At 43.6% G+C, this 16,549-nt stretch overlaps 1 protein-coding gene across 18 annotated transcripts in view; it reads right to left on the bottom strand.

Annotated features, from left to right (window-relative positions):
- Positions 1–16,549, bottom strand: part of LOC103243248 (leucine-rich repeat-containing protein 37A3-like) — a 61,057-nt gene that overhangs the window by 18,431 nt on the left and 26,077 nt on the right. For 8 of the 18 annotated variants that reach the window (XM_073005194.1, XM_073005193.1, XM_073005197.1 and 5 more), the window contains 7 exons: positions 15,959–16,263; positions 15,356–15,521; positions 11,648–14,853; positions 9,536–9,607; positions 6,667–6,738; positions 4,110–4,181; positions 3,396–3,476 (listed from right to left, as the gene is read on the bottom strand). In XM_073005194.1, coding sequence (XP_072861295.1) covers positions 3,396–3,476; positions 4,110–4,181; positions 6,667–6,738; positions 9,536–9,607; positions 11,648–14,853; positions 15,356–15,521; positions 15,959–16,011 — 3,722 coding nt within the window. In that variant the 5' untranslated portion in view covers positions 16,012–16,263. Of the gene's footprint in view, positions 1–3,395; positions 3,477–4,109; positions 4,182–6,666; positions 6,739–9,535; positions 9,608–11,647; positions 15,306–15,355; positions 15,522–15,958; positions 16,264–16,549 lie in introns of those variants that run through there. The other 10 variants (XM_073005203.1, XM_073005204.1, XM_073005205.1 and 7 more) reach the window with 7 other exon arrangements.

Raw genomic sequence — 16,549 nt, 5'->3', positions numbered from 1 at the left:
TAAAAAAAAAATCATTTTCTGTTTTTACCTAATAAATCACCATTAAACTTCATAAAGCACTATTCCTTTGGGAACTACCTAGATCTCTAGAAGATAAAGTAGAGGAGAGAAACAGGGAAAGAAACAGAAAAAATTAAAAAAAGTGGATAGCAAAGAAAAAATATGCCACAGAATTTTTCAGGTCAAAAACCCTAGAAGTGACTATGTTGGTAGGAAGCCCCGACTCTGTAGGAAACACTATTTCTAGTGTCCGCCATAATTCAGGTTGCTTGTCCATAATTCAAGTTGTTCATTTTTTTTGTTGTTGTTGTTGTTTTGTTTTGTTTTTTTGAGATGGAGTCTTGCTCTGTCACCCAGGCTGGACAGCAATGGCTCTATCTTGGCTCATTGCAACCTCCACCTCCTGGGTTCAAGCGATTCTCCTGTCTCAGCCTCCTGAGTAGCTGGGATTACAGGTGCCCGCCACCACTCCCAGCTAATTTTTGTATTTTTAGTAGAGACTGGGTTTCATCATGTTGGCCAGGCTGGTCTTGAACTCCTGACCTCAGGTGATCCACTCCCTTCAGCCTAGCAAAGTGTTAGGATTACAGGTGTGAACCACTGTGCCTGACCTTGCCTTTTATCTTTGCAAAGTTTTTTAAATTCATGGTTTAATCTGCACAGTTAAGGAAAAAAATAGGACCAATTCTTTTGCTTTATAGCCAAAGACAAAGGGATAAATCTAAGAGAAGGAACGGGTCAAAACCATACTCCCATCATATACTCCCACTTGTCTTCTTGTATGACATCACAGCCTTTGTTACATTGCATGTAATCACCTGTCTTACTTGTCAGTCTCCTGGACTATCAGCTCCTTGAGGGCAGAGACCACATCTGATTCTCATTGTCATCCCTGTGCCTGGCATGATGTCTGAAATTTACTAGGCATTTAATAAATGTTTATTGGGCCGGGCATGGTGGCTTATGCCTGTAATCCCAGCACTTTGGGAGGCTGAGGTGGGCAGATCACCTGAGGTCGGGAGTTTGAGACCAGCCTGACCCACATGGAGAAACCCCACCTCTACTAAAAATATAAAATTAGCTGGGTTTGGTGGTGCATGCCTGTAATCCTAGCTACTTGGGAAGGCTGAGGCAGGAGAATCGCTTGAACCTGGGAGGTGGAGGTTGTCGTGATCCAAGATCGCACCACTGCACTCCAGCCTGGGCAACAAGAGCAAAACTGTCTCAAAAAAAAAAAAAAAAAAAAAAGTTTATTGAATAAACAAATGACATTTTGTTTATATGTCAATAAAATGAATACATTCATTTCGATGGGATTTTTTATTCCAAAATGCTGCAATCTGTTTTCTTTTTTTTTTCTTTTTTTTTTTTTGAGACGGAGTCTCGCTCTGTCGCCCAGGCTGGAGTGCAGTGGCCGGATCTCAGCTCACTGCAAGCTCCGCCTCCTGGGTTCACGCCATTCTCCGGCCTCAGCCTCCCGAGTAGCTGGGACTACAGGCGCCCGCCACCTCGCCTGGCTAGTTTTTTTTGTATTTCTTAATAGAGACGGGGTTTCACCGTGTTAGCCAGGATAGTCTCGATCTCCTGACCTCGTGATCCGCCCGTCTCGGCCTCCCAAAGTGCTGGGATTACAGGCTTGAGCCACCGCGCCCGGCCCTATTTTCTTTTTAATTCTTTTAAGTGAACAAGAAAAAGAAAAGAAACAGGAAGAAACAAAAGAAAATCAGCCTTTACATTAACCCAAGAATCATCACTATTGCAGAAATTATAAAAATAATAATTATTACAGTGAGTATCTATTGGGCTGCTAGGTGTTTGTGATCGGTATTTCACATTTAATCCTCACAACAACCTTATGTGCTAGATATTATTGCCCTATTTTATAAATGAGGAAACTGAGGTTACACAACTTGTCCTAGGTCACCAAGCTATTAAGAAGCTAAACTGCCGGGTGCGGTGGCTCACGCCTGTAATCCTAGCACTGTAGGAGGCTGAGGCAGGCAGATCACTTGAGGTCGGGAGTTCAAGACCAGCCTGACCAACATAGAGAAACCCCATCTCTACTAAAAATACAAAATTAGCCGGGTGTGGTGGCACATGCCTGTAATCCCAGCTACTAGGAGGCTGAGGCAGGGGAATCGCTTGAACCTGGGAGGAGGAGGTTGCGGTGAGCCAAGATCGTGCCACTGCACTCCAGCCTGGGCAATAAGAACAAAACTCGATCCCCCACCACCAAATAAAAGAAAAGAAAGAAAGAAAGAAAGAAAAAAGAAGCAAAGCTGTAATCTGAACTCATGTGCTTAATCTGTAGGAAGAAAAAGGGTTTACTTTACAGGTTTTTACATTTTTCTTTTCTTTCTTTATCTTTCTTTCTTCATTTCCCTCCCTCCCTTCCTTCTTTTGAGTCAACATTTCCATTTATTGGCCAGGCATGGTGGCTCATGCCTGTAATCCCAGCACTTTGGGAGGCCAAGGCGGGTGGATCATCTGAGGCCAGGAGTTCCAGACCAGCCTGACCAACGTGGTAAAACTCCATCTCTGTCAGAGTCTCGCTCTATCACCAGGCTTGAGTGCAATGGCATGACCTCAGCTCACTGCAACCTCCGTCTCCCGGGTTCAAGCGATTCTCCTGCCTCAGCCCCCTGAGCAGCTGGGATTACAGGCACCTGCCACCATGCCCGGCTAATTTTTGTATTTTTAGTAGAGACGGGGTTTCACCACGTTGGTCAGGCTGGTCTCGAACTCCTGACCTCTGGTGATCCACCAACCTTGGTCTCCCAAAGTGCTGGAATTACAGGCATGAGCCACTACCATGCCCAGCCTTCATTTATTTTTTATAACTTTTATTTTAGGTTTAGGGGTACATGTGCAGGTTTCTAATACAGGTAAATTGTATGTCACAGGGGTCTGGTGTACAGATTATTTTGTCACCCAGGTAATAAGCATAGTACACAATAGGTAGCTTTTTGATTCTCACCCTCCTCCCACCTGCCACGGGAACAACAGCTCCCCGGTACTTGTTGTTCTTTTCTTTGTCCATATGTACTCAATGTATAGCTCCCACTTATAAGTGAGAACATGTGGCTCCCAAAGTGCTGGGATTACAGGCCTGAGCCACCCTACCCAGCAACAAGGCTAATTTGAGGGTCACTTGTTTGATGCCTTTTCTTGCCCATGCCAAAGGTCAGAACTAGCACAAGCAGAGCAAGTCATATATAAGCTATGTAAGTCTCTTGGCCTCTTTGTACCTTTGTTTCCCCATTTGAGAAAAATGAATGGATCTTAAGACGTCCTTTTCAGAGTTCATAATGGAATTGTACCCAGCTAACCAATAATTGTATGTATTTTTATACATAAATAGTTGTTTACATGTATTCATCTTCTATTTCACTTACAACTTGTATAAAAACTGCATTCCGTGCCAGGCCTGAAATGTTCCAAAGCTCAGTTCTGTGAGTAAATTGCAACCAAGATTTCTACAAAAAAAGACACAAGCCAAAAGAAAAAAAAAATTTCAGAACATTTATCATTTGCTGTGATTCTAATTTATATAGGATGGAACATAACCCTAATCTTTTCTCTATGCACTAAGGAAATCTCACTGTGGAAGATACTGGCTTATGATTTATACTTTAGCATTGCACATGTGGTGCATTAGCTACAAAACAGTGAATGCTCAGTAAATACCTGTGATAAGTGATCTTTATTTCTCTAGAACAGGATTTCACAACTTCATTACCATCGACATTTTGGACTCTGTAACTGTTTGCTGTGGGCATTTGTCTTGTACCTTGGAGGATGTTTAGCAGCATCCCTGGCCTCTACCCACTAGATGCCAGGAGCACACCCACAGTTTTGTCAACCAAAACTGTATCCAGACATTACCAAATGTCACCTGAGTACAAAATCACACCAGTTGAGAACCACTGCTTTCTCATGATTCACTATGATCTTTGTAATTTTCACACTAATCTTTGCTAGAGACAAAAAGGATTTGCTATATAATTTTAGTAGCTTCCTACTGGTAAAATTTTAATCGTATTTCAAAGAGGTTTATAATTAAGTTCTATAAAAATTCCAAATGTAATCAAGTTATATTTGTAACTTACATATATTGCAAAAATGGTAGTGGTTCAAATGTATGTCTTTCAATAGACTGTATTTTATTGCAGGATAAATCTCTAGGAAAAAGTAAAAGAAAAATATTGCCTTGATTAGTTATTAGAGGTTGATTAGTATGAGTAATAGTAAGAGTTTAGAATAATATTGAATACACATTTTTCATCTCAACTCTAAATGTCTCGACTTGTGTTTGAACTTTCCAGAGCCCCTAACCCTGCCCATATCTCTCCTAGAGTCTCACCTTCATGGTTTTCATAAATAGAATATACATCTTAATAGACTTTGGAATGAATTTTTCCTGAGAGCAGCAGACTTGATTAGATGCCCTTTTGTAGTCTCATCAAATCCTAGATTATGAGCTCAAAGTTTTTACATATAGTTTCTAATACTAAAAAAAATAGTCTCACATTTATACACCTTCCTAGTTTAGGTCTGTTTTCCTAAGCCAGTTCAGTATCAGAAGAAATAAAAGACATCTTTCACATCATTTGAAAGGAAGTTACCCCTTTAACTAACACATAACTTTGAACTAATTCAAATCATATTCATAGATCAATTTCTATCATATTAATAGAAACTCATTTTTGGTTTTATATTGCTTTAATATTTCATGAAAGCAATTTCTTCAGTTATACAGTGATGGGACTGGTCCCTCCCTCTTTACCTGGATGGTGTAACACTGTCTGGTTGATGTCTCCATCTCTAGTCTCTCCCTTCCTAAACTATCCTGCACACAATCATCAGATAAACTCTCCACAAGTGGTTTGCAAAGACCAGCATTTCCTGGGAAATTATTGTAGATGCAAATTCTTGGTCCCACTCTAGACCAACTGAATCAGTAACCACGAGGGTGGAGTCCGGAACTGAGTTCTAACGCGCCCTCTCAGTGATTGTGATGCAGATCTATCTACAGCACTGCTGCGGTAACACAGTTCCCCATGATGGTTCCTCAGCTGGGCATTCAAAGCCCTAGAAGATCTGGTTCCAATTTCCTACTCTCCCTCCTTGTACTCTACAGGTACTCATGGCATTCCTCGAACACTTTCCTATGATTTGCCCTTCTCCCATTTTCCTTTTGCAAGTTTAGAATACTTTCCCTAAGATGTCTGTCCGATGTTACACAATGGCCCTTCAAAGTCCTATTCAAATGGCATTGTTCTAGTAACATCTTCCTGGGTCCAGACTGAAGGCATTTTCCCCTTTTCTATGCTCCAGAAACAATGTATCCCTCCTCATGCCCACATCCATTTCTTCTTTTTAATGTAGTTATTTTTTATACCATTTCTTCTGAGCATAAACTCCTTGCAAGCATGGACTAGGTTTTGCTCATCTGCATCACCCACCATGTTTAAAACTGACACATGGAAATAAAGCAAATTCAAATATTTGTTAAATAAATGAATAACTGGGGGAGTAGAAGGAAAATGACTATTTTAAAGGAAATGTAGTTTTATTACTTCATGGCCACTGTAGCACTTTGGCATCCACTTGAGGGTCTTTATATCCACTTGCCTTAATTCCTCTACATTTGAAAGAATCTGTTTGCAAAACAGCATCACTAATGAGCTTAATAAGGATTAATGACATACACACCTCTATGGACAAAGGATAAGAATCAAGCTTCCATAGCAATGAACATAGTATCTTCTTGTCTCTAAACAGACAGAAATACTATGCAGGTATCCCTTTCTTGGTAACAGGGCTGGGGAGACAGTTATTTTGTAATTGGTGAAGAGTTAGGGGCATTTCTGGTATGCTTCTTAGTGTAAACATTTCTAGCTCTACCACTTAACCATCATTTTAAACATCTGTTTTCATATAACAATTCCTGAAATGAAACCCTTAATACCAGTCTATTCTATTGGTAGCTTAATATTCTTGATCTATTATTTATACAATTCAGCTGATTTTTAATATTTACTGTTATTTTAATTCATATTAAATTACCAAAAATTTCTGGATTAATGATGTTCAAATGAATGTAGGTGGTCTATATTTTCTTCTCCTTTAGGTAACAATCTGAAGTTAACTTTAATTCCTTTCATCCTACTAAACCAACTTTTTCAAATCTTTTTTTGTGAAAGACAGTAAATATTTTAGGCTTTGTGGGCCACATGTGATCTCTCTTGCATATTTCTCTTTCTTTTCTTTTACTTTCATAGTCCTTTAAAAATGCAGAAACCATTCTTAACTTAATGGGCTATTTAAAAATAGACCATAGATTAGATTTGATCTATTGGTTGTAGACTGAATAGAAGATGGTGTGTGAACCCTTATAAAACAAGGTTCATACGGGTGTCAGTCACTGCTCAGATCTTATTACCATGTGAAACTTTTTTCTGTCTGCATTTTGTCTATATAATTTAAAAACTGAAAATGCACAGGACATAGCTAATGCTAGAGATGGGCTGAGACCCTATAGAAACCTACAGAATTGCAGAATTTTATTGCTGGAAGAAATCTTAGAGATTATCTAATTTGAACCCCTTATTCATTTTACAGATAATACGACTAAAAACTGATAAATGTGATTAACTAACTTACAAATACTGGAGGGATAGCAGGCCTTCAAATGAATCCTTATGTAATTCAGTCAAATAATTTTCATTGAGAATTCTGGAAAATGAACAAGTTATTTCTAGATTAAAATGCAAAGTACAACTATTTGCCGCACAGGACTATGTCCTGCATGTGGGGGAAAGCTGGGTCATGGTCATCTCAAGACGGTGGTATCTGCTCTGCTTTCATTCAAATCTTTCCTTACATTTTTCTTGTTGTGTCCATCTCTGTCCACCACTACACACACACACACACACAAACACAGGCACACACAGGAAAGCGCACACACACACAAGCACACCCCTACCCACTCTTCCCACCAAACTGCCTCCTCTCTAGATCCCAAAGTCCCTCTTAGAATCCACCTCTGGGTGGCACCAAGATCAGCAGCACTTCCATTTTCTCCTCTTTTCCCAAACCTAATGAAAGCCCCACATGGAACCATGTCAGGGCTGCAAGTGAAGCCATTCAACCTTTTACCCCCATCAAAAAAAAATGTGAGAACTACAATGTGCATACCGTGTACAGGACATCAATGTTCTTTGTATTTTATTTAATTTAATTTCTGAGACAGGGTCTCACTCTGTACCCAGACTGGTGTCAAACTCCTGGCTCAAGTGATCCTCCTGTCTCTGCCTCCCAAAGTGTTGCGATTGCAGACATGACCCACCTCACCTGGCCAAATATTCAGTTTAATAATTAAAAAGGAGATACCCATATTGTTACAAAAGAACATTGCTAGCATCCCAGAAGCCCCAGTGTGCCCCTTTCCAATCAAATCCCTCTCTCTAACCCAAATTAGGTAACAACTATCCTGACTTTTGTAATAATTGCCTTGCTTTTAAAATGTAGCTCTGGCCTGGCGTGGTGGCTCATACCTGTAATCCCAGCACTTTGGGGAGCCAAGGCAGGTGAATCACCTGAGGTCATGAGTTCAAGACCAGCCTGGTCAACATGGTGAAACGCTGTCTCTACTAAAAATATAAAAATTAGCTGGGCATGGTGGCGGGCACCTGTAATTCCAGCTACCCGGGAGGCTGAGGCAGGAGAATCGCTTGAACCCAGGAGGTGGAGGTGGTGGAGGCTGCAGTGAGCCAAGATCGTACCATTGCACTCCAGCCTGGGCGACAAGAACAAAATTAGGTCTCAAAAAATAAATAAAGCAATTCTCCTGCCTCAGCTTCCCAAGTAGCTGGGATTACAGGCACCCACCACCACACCTGCCTAATTTTTGCATTTTTAGTAGAGATGGGGTTTCACCATATTGGCCAGGCTGGTCTCAAACTCCTGACCTCAGGTGATCCACCTGCCTAGACCTCCCAAGGTGCTGGGATTACAGGCATGAGCCACCACACCTAGCATGTGTTTTATTTTTAATTTAGAACTCATGTATGGCTTGTCTATATAAGTTGAACTGGTAATGTGACACACAAACTGTTGTGAAAAATGCCAGTTACTTCGAATGTAAGCATTTTTTCCAAAATCATTTGTGTCTAAATCAATTCCTTCTACAAATCAGTAAGAAAAGGATAAAACAATTCAACAGGAAAAAGAACAAAGGATAGAAAACTCAGAGAAGAAACAGAAATGTTCCATAAACATATAATGATATTTAATTAAATTCATGAGTAATCAGAAAAATTCAAATTTAGGTGGAATCCCTTTTATTCATCCATAACAGCAACAAAAAGTTGGAGAATACCCAGTGGTGAAAAGGTGTGGGGAAATGAATGATGTCATCTCCCCACACCTTTTCACCGCTGGGTATTCTCCAGCTTAGAGTAAGTTGGCACAACATTTTTGAGGGCAATTAAAATTTTATATCTACATAGTCTTCACTTCAACAATTCCATTTCTAGATATCTATGCTACAGGAATACTTGCCCATGTTCACAAAGAAGCATGTACAGGGATTTCACTGCAGCAATGCATGTAACAAGAAAACTAAGCATAATCTAAACATTCATCAATGGGGGAATTATTAAATAAACTATGATGCATCCAGACTATGGATGATTCAGGAGTTTAAATGAATGGGGTGACCATCTGAGTACTGGGAAGGAAACAAATCTAAGGCATATCATGAAGTGAAAGAATCAAATTACAAGATGTTACCATTTATGTAAAGGAAAAAGATTTTTAAAATCACACAGCAAATCTATTTTGCTTTATGTAAATATGTATGTAGGCAAATGGGAAAAAGTCTGGAAGGATATACACTAAATACAGAGTAGCACTACCTCAGGGATGAGGGAGTAGGGCACAAGGAGGGTTTTTGTTATACCTGTTATTGCATTTTTATACATTAAAAATAGAATCAGGCTGGGGGTAGTGGCTCATGCCTGTAATATGAGGATGTTAGGAGGCCAAGGTGAGAGGAGGACTTGAGCTCAGGAGTTCAAGACCAGCCTAAGCAGCATGGGAAGACCCTGTCTCTACAAAAAATACAAAATTGGGTGGGCGTGGTGGCATGCACCTGTGGTCCCAGCTACTTGGGAGGCTGAGGTGGGAGGATCGCTTGAGGCTGGGAGGCGAAGGCTGCAATGAGATGTAATTGTGCCACTGCACTCCAGCCTGGGGGACAAAGTAATATCCTGACTCTGAAAAAAAAAAGAGGAAAAAAGAGAATATAACCATGTATTATTTGTATGATACATAAATTTAAGTTGCCTCTTAAAGAGAGCCTACCAAATTTAATTTTAAAATAACCATAGGATTGCAATCAACAGAGGCTGATTTGGGGAATGGAGGGGAAATATCTTTTTTCAGAGGTATTGACCTCAAAATTCTGGACCAAGAAGGATCTTACAATGCAGTTAGTTTTTTGTCATATTCAGAGAGAATATATACTCACAGTTTCTCGGTCCAACTGTATGCTTTCCATACATTTCCATCAATGTGAGGAATATAGTTTCCTTGGAAATTTCTGTGAAGAAACACAGTTTATATCCTTGAATAGGTAGGAAAAGAATGAACAGGATAAGTAAAAGAATCCTGGCAACCTTGTCAGGGATATTCAGTTACAGAAAATAACACCTGCTTTCTCATTTCCAGAGCTATCAGCTTCCCAGTTTGCACAATTCATCAAGAAACAATGCGGGGCCACTGGCACAAATGATGAGGCATCTCCCGGAAGCTTAACTTCATATCCGTCCCATCTCTTGGACAGACGATGCCAGTTAATTACTTTGAATGTAAGTATTTTATCAAAAAGCACTTACGTGTCTAAACAAACTCCTACAAATCAACACAAAAATAGTAAATAATTCAACAGAAAAATGGGCAAAAGTTTATCACTATCAATAAATAAGCAGAAAGAAACTCTGTGCCAGGTAGCACCAAAGCTTTGCCCTCTGCTGAAACATCCTAGGCTTTTTCTTTCCACTCTTATTACAACCGATCTGATTTGGCCCCTTCACACTTTACTCCTACGTTTTGCGAGACCTTTCTATGTTGTCTCCCTGAAATAAGCTATTCCTTTTGGGCGCTCTACATATGGATTCTAAAATAATCCTTTGCATGTCTACACTTGAACATAAAGCAAAAAACAAAATAAAATAATTCTCCTGTTTTAGTAATTTAATCTCTCTTGCTTGGAAACTTTCAATGGCTTTCCATACCTCACTGTGTAACTTTCAAACTCCTATAGCTGATAGTCAAGGTTTTACATAATCATATCTGCATTGCTCCCTCACCTAATTCTTTGCAGCCAGATCGGTCTACTAAATTCCAACCATACCTGTAGGCATGCCTTTGCCTAGACTGTACTCCCATTTTTTTTCTATTTAACAAATTACAGCTAGTCTTTAAGACCCAAGTAAAGTTTTAGCTTATCCATATAGCTTTCCTTGATCTCCGCACCTCAAGGATCACAGATTCTGGTAAATTCTAGTACCGACAGTATGCATTTTCTTTTAGTGATTAATTATATATACCTCCCTTTTTATGCCTATTCTATTTCTTCCCTCCTATCATTTTCATGTTCTGGAGACAGTAGCATACTTGGCCCTGGGTTTGACACAAAACGAGTGCCATATATAGAAAGCCAGGGACAACGATGAGTTGTGGACATAACTAAAGGACTGAGTAATCATGTTAACAGCCAACACTCCTACATGTGCTAGGCACTGATGAAGTGTTTCATATATTCACTCACCTACATTTCACAACAATCCTATGAAATGGGAACTAGCATAATCCCCAGTTGAAAGGTGAGGAAATTGAGTCACAGAGTGGAATAACTTGCTCTGGGTCACCAACCTAATAAACAGACCTGGGTTCAACCCCAGGCAGCCTGGCTCCGGAATCAACTCTTTTTTTTTTTTTTGAGAGGGAGTCTTGCTCTGTCACCCAGGCTGGAGTGCAGTGGCCGGATCTCAGCTCACTGCAAGCTCCACCTTCTGGGTTTACGCCATTCTCCTGCCTCAGCCTCCCGAGTAGCTGGGACTACAGGCGCCCGCCACCTCGCCCAGCTAGTTTTTTGTATTTTTTAGTAGAGATGGGGTTTCACCGTGTTAGCCACGATGGTCTCGATCTCCTGACCTCGTGATCCACCGATCTCGGCCTCCCAAAGTGCTGGGATTACAGGCTTGAGCCACCGCGCCCGGCCCGGAATCAACTCTTAACCACTTAGAGCCTCATCACTGAGATCGGGAGAGGGACAGGTTGCTGTAAAGAGGGTGAAGCAAAAATGGGAGGAGAGCAGCGGTTAAGCAATGATGTGATGGGGCTAAATAAAAATGGATGAGAAAACAAGTAAGAGTAAAAGCTGGAGTAAAAGTAAAAGACTGGAGAATGGGCCTAACATTAAAGGAGAATGAGAAGGGAGAATTGACAAGCAAAGGTGAAAGCAGAAAGTCAGTTGTCAGTATGGCATGGGGAGATAAAGAAAGCCAGGAAGGCCTCCAGGAAAAGGCTGCCACATCAGGCAGGACACAGAGGACAATTGGGGAAAGGTGATCCTTACAAGATGGTGAAGGTGCCATTGTAGGTGTTGGGCTCTGGCACAGGCACTTGGCGGAACCTCTGCTTTGGGCTGAGATTAACACATGACAGTGTCTCATCTCCGCAGGTACAGAGTTCACATATGTTGGTGCTTATGGAGGCCTTCTGTTCCTCTGATGCAGTTAAAGTCTTATTTTGGGCGTGACTTTCAGACTGTACCAATGAATCCCGAGTGGGTTCTAGTTCAGTATGTGGACCTGTGACTTCAGTCAGGCTTTGATGCAGAGTCTGAACCTGGTCTGGACGAGGAGCTGTAGTCGTCTCCAGGGCTGTAGAATGTCCAGTCTCTGTAGTGGGCTCTGGAGTTAAGGCAAGTCCCGGGTCTGGAGGCTGAGTTGAGGTCTCCTCTGTGGTTGGAGATGGTTTAACCTCTGTAGTAGGTTCTGTAGTTATGGTAAGCTCCAGGGCCAGAGGTTGAACTGTGCCTTGAGTCAGGTGTGAATGCTGAGCCTGACCCTTGTCTGAAGGTGGAAGTGTCACCTCAGGGTGTTCTGGAGGAGGAGCTGTAGTCGTCAGGGCTGTAGAAAGTTCAACCTCCATAGTGGGTTCTGGAGTGCTGGTAAGTCCCAGGTCCAAAGGTTGAACTGTGACGCTGGGTGACATTGGATGCTGAGCTTCATCCTGACTTGGTGTTGGAATTGTTACCTCTTGATGTACTAGAAGTTGGGGTACAACTTTCTTAGGAGGCTGAGTTGGGGTCTCCTGCATGGTTGGAGAAAGTTCAACCTCTGTCGTGGATTCTGGAGTGATGGTAAACCCTAGGTCCAAAGGTTGAACTGTGGCTTGAGTCAGGTGTGAATGCTGAGTCTGAACCTGGTCTGAAGGTGGAAGTGTCACCTCAGGGTGTTCTGGAGGAGGAGCTGTAGTCATCAGGACAGTAGAAAGTTCAACCTCTGTTGTGGATTCTGGAGTGATGATAAACCCCAGATCCAAAGGTTGAACTGTGGCTTGAGTCAGGTGTAAATACTGAGTCTGAACCTGGTCTGGATGTGGAAGTGTCACCTTAGGATGTTTTGGAGGAGCTATAGTCTTCTTCACGGGTGTAGAATGTTCAGCCTCCGTAGTGGGTTCTGGAGCGATGGTAAGTCCCAGGTCCAAAGGTTGAACTGTAATGCTGGGTGACATTGGATGCTGAGCTTCATCCTGACCTGGTGTTGGAATTGTTATCTCTTGATGTACTGGAAGTTGGGATACAACTTTCTTGGGAGGCTGAGTTGGGGTCTCCTGCATGGTTGGAGAAAGTTCAACCTCTGTCACGGATTCTGGAGTGATGGTAAGTCCCAGGTCCAAAGGTTGAACTGTGGCTTGAGTCAGGTGTAAATACTGAGTCTGAACCTGGTCTGGATGTGGAAGTGTCACCTTAGGATGTTTTGGTGGAGCTATAGTCTTCTTCAGGGGTGTAGAATGTTCAGCCTCCGTAGTGGGTTCTGGAGCGATGGTAAGTCCCAGGTCCAAAGGTTGAACTGTAATGCTGGGTGACATTGGATGCTGAGCTTCATCCTGACCTGGTGTTGGAATTGTTATCTCTTGATGTACTGGAAGTTGGGATACAACTTTCTTGGGAGGCTGAGTTGGGGTCTCCTGCATGGTTGGAGAAAGTTCAACCTCTGTCACGGATTCTGGAGTGATGGTAAGTCCCAGGTCCAAAGGTTGAACTGTGGCTTGAGTCAGGTTTGAATGCTCTGGAGGTTGAGCTACAACTACATTAGGGAGCTCTGGAGTCTGAGCTGGGGCCTCCTGCTGGGTTAGAGAAGACTCACCCTCCTCAGCGGTCTGTGGATGCTCAGCTGCAGCCTCCTGCTGGGTTGGAGAGGGGTTCTCATTATTAATAGATTCCGGAGATTGAACTGAAGTCTCCTGTTGAATTGCTAAAGGTCCAGCCTCTTCCAGTGACTCTGGAGGCAGAGGTGGGCCCCCGTGCTGGATGGTGGGAGGTTCTACATCATTACCTGGCCCTGAAAGCTGAGCTGTAGCCTCCTGGAGGACTGGAGAAGTTCCCACCTCTGCACTAGGCTCTGTTGCTATGGTGAGCTGCACATCTGGAGGCTTAACAGAGACACTGGGCATATCTGAATGCTGAGTCTGATGGTGACCAGGAGGTGAAACTGTGACTTCATGATGTTCTGGAGGCTGAGCTGGGGTCTCCTGCAGGGCTGGAGAAGATTCAACCTCCCCAGAAGACTCAGAAGGCTGAGCTGGCTGCTCCTGCTCACTGGGGGAAAGTTCAGGCTCCACAGGAGGACCTGGAGGCTCAGTTGGGGGCTCCTGTTGGGTTGCAGAAGGTTCCACCTCCTCTGGAGGCTGACCTGGGGACTCCTGCTGGACTTCAGAAGATTCTGTCTCGTTTTCAGCCTCTGGAGTCATGGGAACCTCCACATCTGCAGGTTTAATTGTAATGCTAGGCAAGTTATAATGAGCTTGATCCTCACCTGGAGGCTGAACTGTCACCTCACGATTCGGTAGAGTTAGACTTTCCATAGAGGATGCTGGAGGCAGAGCTGGGGCCACCTGCTGGGTGGAAGAAGGTTCTTCCTCCTCAGGGAGCTGTGGAAGCTGCCCTGGGGCTTCTTGCTGGAGTAAAGAGGATTGGATGTGTTCAAGGGTCTCTGGATTTTGAGTTTCCGGCTCTAGATGGAATTGAGAAAGTCCAACTCGCTCAGGGGGCCCTGGAGGCTCATCTGAGTTCACCCGGAGTTCTGGAGGCAGGCCGCCGGGATACAGTGTGTCCATACTCGAATATTCATCCTGCAAAGTCTGTTTCTCACGCTGAGGTTTGGATAATCGGTGTGGAATTCCAACAATCTCAGCAAGGCTCCAACGCTCAGCTAGATCTTTCTTCAGGTTCTTGGGCGAAACAATAAATGTGGTTGGTTTTGAAATCTTACTGTCTAGCGGAACAAGTATTTCATCTGCCTGATGACCTGCAGCCCGATCTAGATCTACAGTTGGAACCTTACTTTTGAGGCGAGGAAGCTGAACTAGGGTCTGATTCTGATCCCCGTCCAGCAGTGGGACCACCTCTGGGAGCCTTTCTTCCGGAGTCAGCTTGTCATTTAAATCCTGGTGTGCAGCGGAGAACTGCTCTGGCCCCAGGGGCAGCTCTTCAGCTGAATCCGTGTCCAGGAATGGAACCAAATTTTCAGTCGATTCCTGGGGCAGGGCTGACATCTGCGAGGAAGCAGAGGGCCCCAGGTAATCAAAGTCCCCCGGGTCTGCCGGGGGAGTGGGCGCATGGGGAGATTCCCATGGGAGATGGGAGGAGCGGGAAGACCGGGGCTTAGGCGGTCCCAGGGGGTTAGAGGTCAGCTGGAGTGGGTCCTTGACCCACTCCAGAGGCTGAGTCTCCTTGACTAGTAGACACAATAGTTGCCATGTGAGGAGGGGCCATGGGCCCCAGAAACGCAGCCAGAACATGACACACATGAGTGCTGCGCACTGAGCGGGAGTCATTCTGGCAACCCTAAGATGCTCGTGCCTCTTATAAGCATGTGCCCCGCCCTGTCTTTATGACACCTTTATTTATGCCACCTTTATTAGGCTTGGGTCCAGATCTGCTCCATGTCACCAGGGCAATCTTATGTCACAATCCCGCCCTAACACCCCTTCCCACCCCGCCCGGCTGGAACACCCCTTTCCCTCCCCTTAGGGAGGAAGGATTTGGGCCACAGACCCAGGTGGTCCCAGGACTCCAGCAGCCTGCTGTGGTGTGGTGGGGTGGGGTCATGGGACCTCGCCTTGGGATCTTCAGAAGTGCTAGTCCAGTTGTGGCAGCCTGAACTCTTCCTCCTCCAAGGTGAAATCCAAGCATACTCTTCCTTTCAGGGACAGCAACTGAGCTGCAAAATGGGCGCCAGTTAGGGTGGCAGGCACGACGCACATTACAGTCATTTATTCCAAAATGTTGCCGTTTTCGCTAAACTGTTGCATGTTTGATAATGAATTCACCACCCTACTAGGTAGGGGCTGCCAGGGAATAAGCGAGGACTCCACATTTTCTGTAGGAGGGGTGTGGGGGGTGGACAATTCAGTCTGGGAAAGAAGGCTTTAATCCGAGTGAAGAGCCCTTTGCACTAGCAGGGAGGAGGCTGAACTGTCATCCTGCCTTGACTCAACACAGCCATTACCCTAGAAGTTACAGCACCACCCTTCAGAGATCTACCCTGTGTGCACACATGGAGAAGAGGCTTAGGCTGTTAAAGTCAACATGTTAAATAATTTCCTGAAATGCGACTGTAATTAGAACACAGCTGACTTCCCCCACAGCCATTCTTACCTATTACTGTCTGGCACAATTATCAGCATGTAAACTCCAAGAAGGTGCTTCATCTTATTCCAGTACCTAGCAGAGGCACAGGGTGCACAGTGATGGTTTTAAACTTGAAGGGGGGCTGTGCACAGTGGCTCACATCCATAATGCCAGAACTTTGGGAGGCCGAGGTGGGCAGATCACTGAGGTCAGAAGTTCCAGACCAGCCTGATCAACATGCTGAAATCCCGTCTCTACTAATAGCTGGGCGTGGTGGTGCATGCCTGTAATCCCAGCTACTCGGGAGGTTGAAGCAGGAGAATCACTTGAACCTGGGAGGCAGAGGTTGCAGTGAGCCTAGATTGCAACATTGCACTTCAGCCTGGGCAATGAGAAACCTCCGTCTCAATAAAATAAAATAAAATAAAACTGAAGGGATTCCAAGATTCACCTCATTTAGGAATGGATCTATTGTTATAATCAGATTTCTGAAATCAGTGCTGACTTCCTCTCACAATTCACAGGAACCTAGACTTCTTAAAGCTTGAAGTTTACTGGATGCGTTTTATTTAAATTGAGTTAAAATAATTATTTTACAGGGAAGAACTTCAAAACACG

This window comes from Chlorocebus sabaeus, chromosome 16, assembly GCF_047675955.1.
Source record: "Chlorocebus sabaeus isolate Y175 chromosome 16, mChlSab1.0.hap1, whole genome shotgun sequence".
Taxonomy (NCBI): Eukaryota; Metazoa; Chordata; class Mammalia; order Primates; family Cercopithecidae; genus Chlorocebus; species Chlorocebus sabaeus.
The sequence above is the reverse complement of the archived record's forward strand: the minus strand, read 5'-3'. Positions and strand labels throughout refer to the sequence as shown.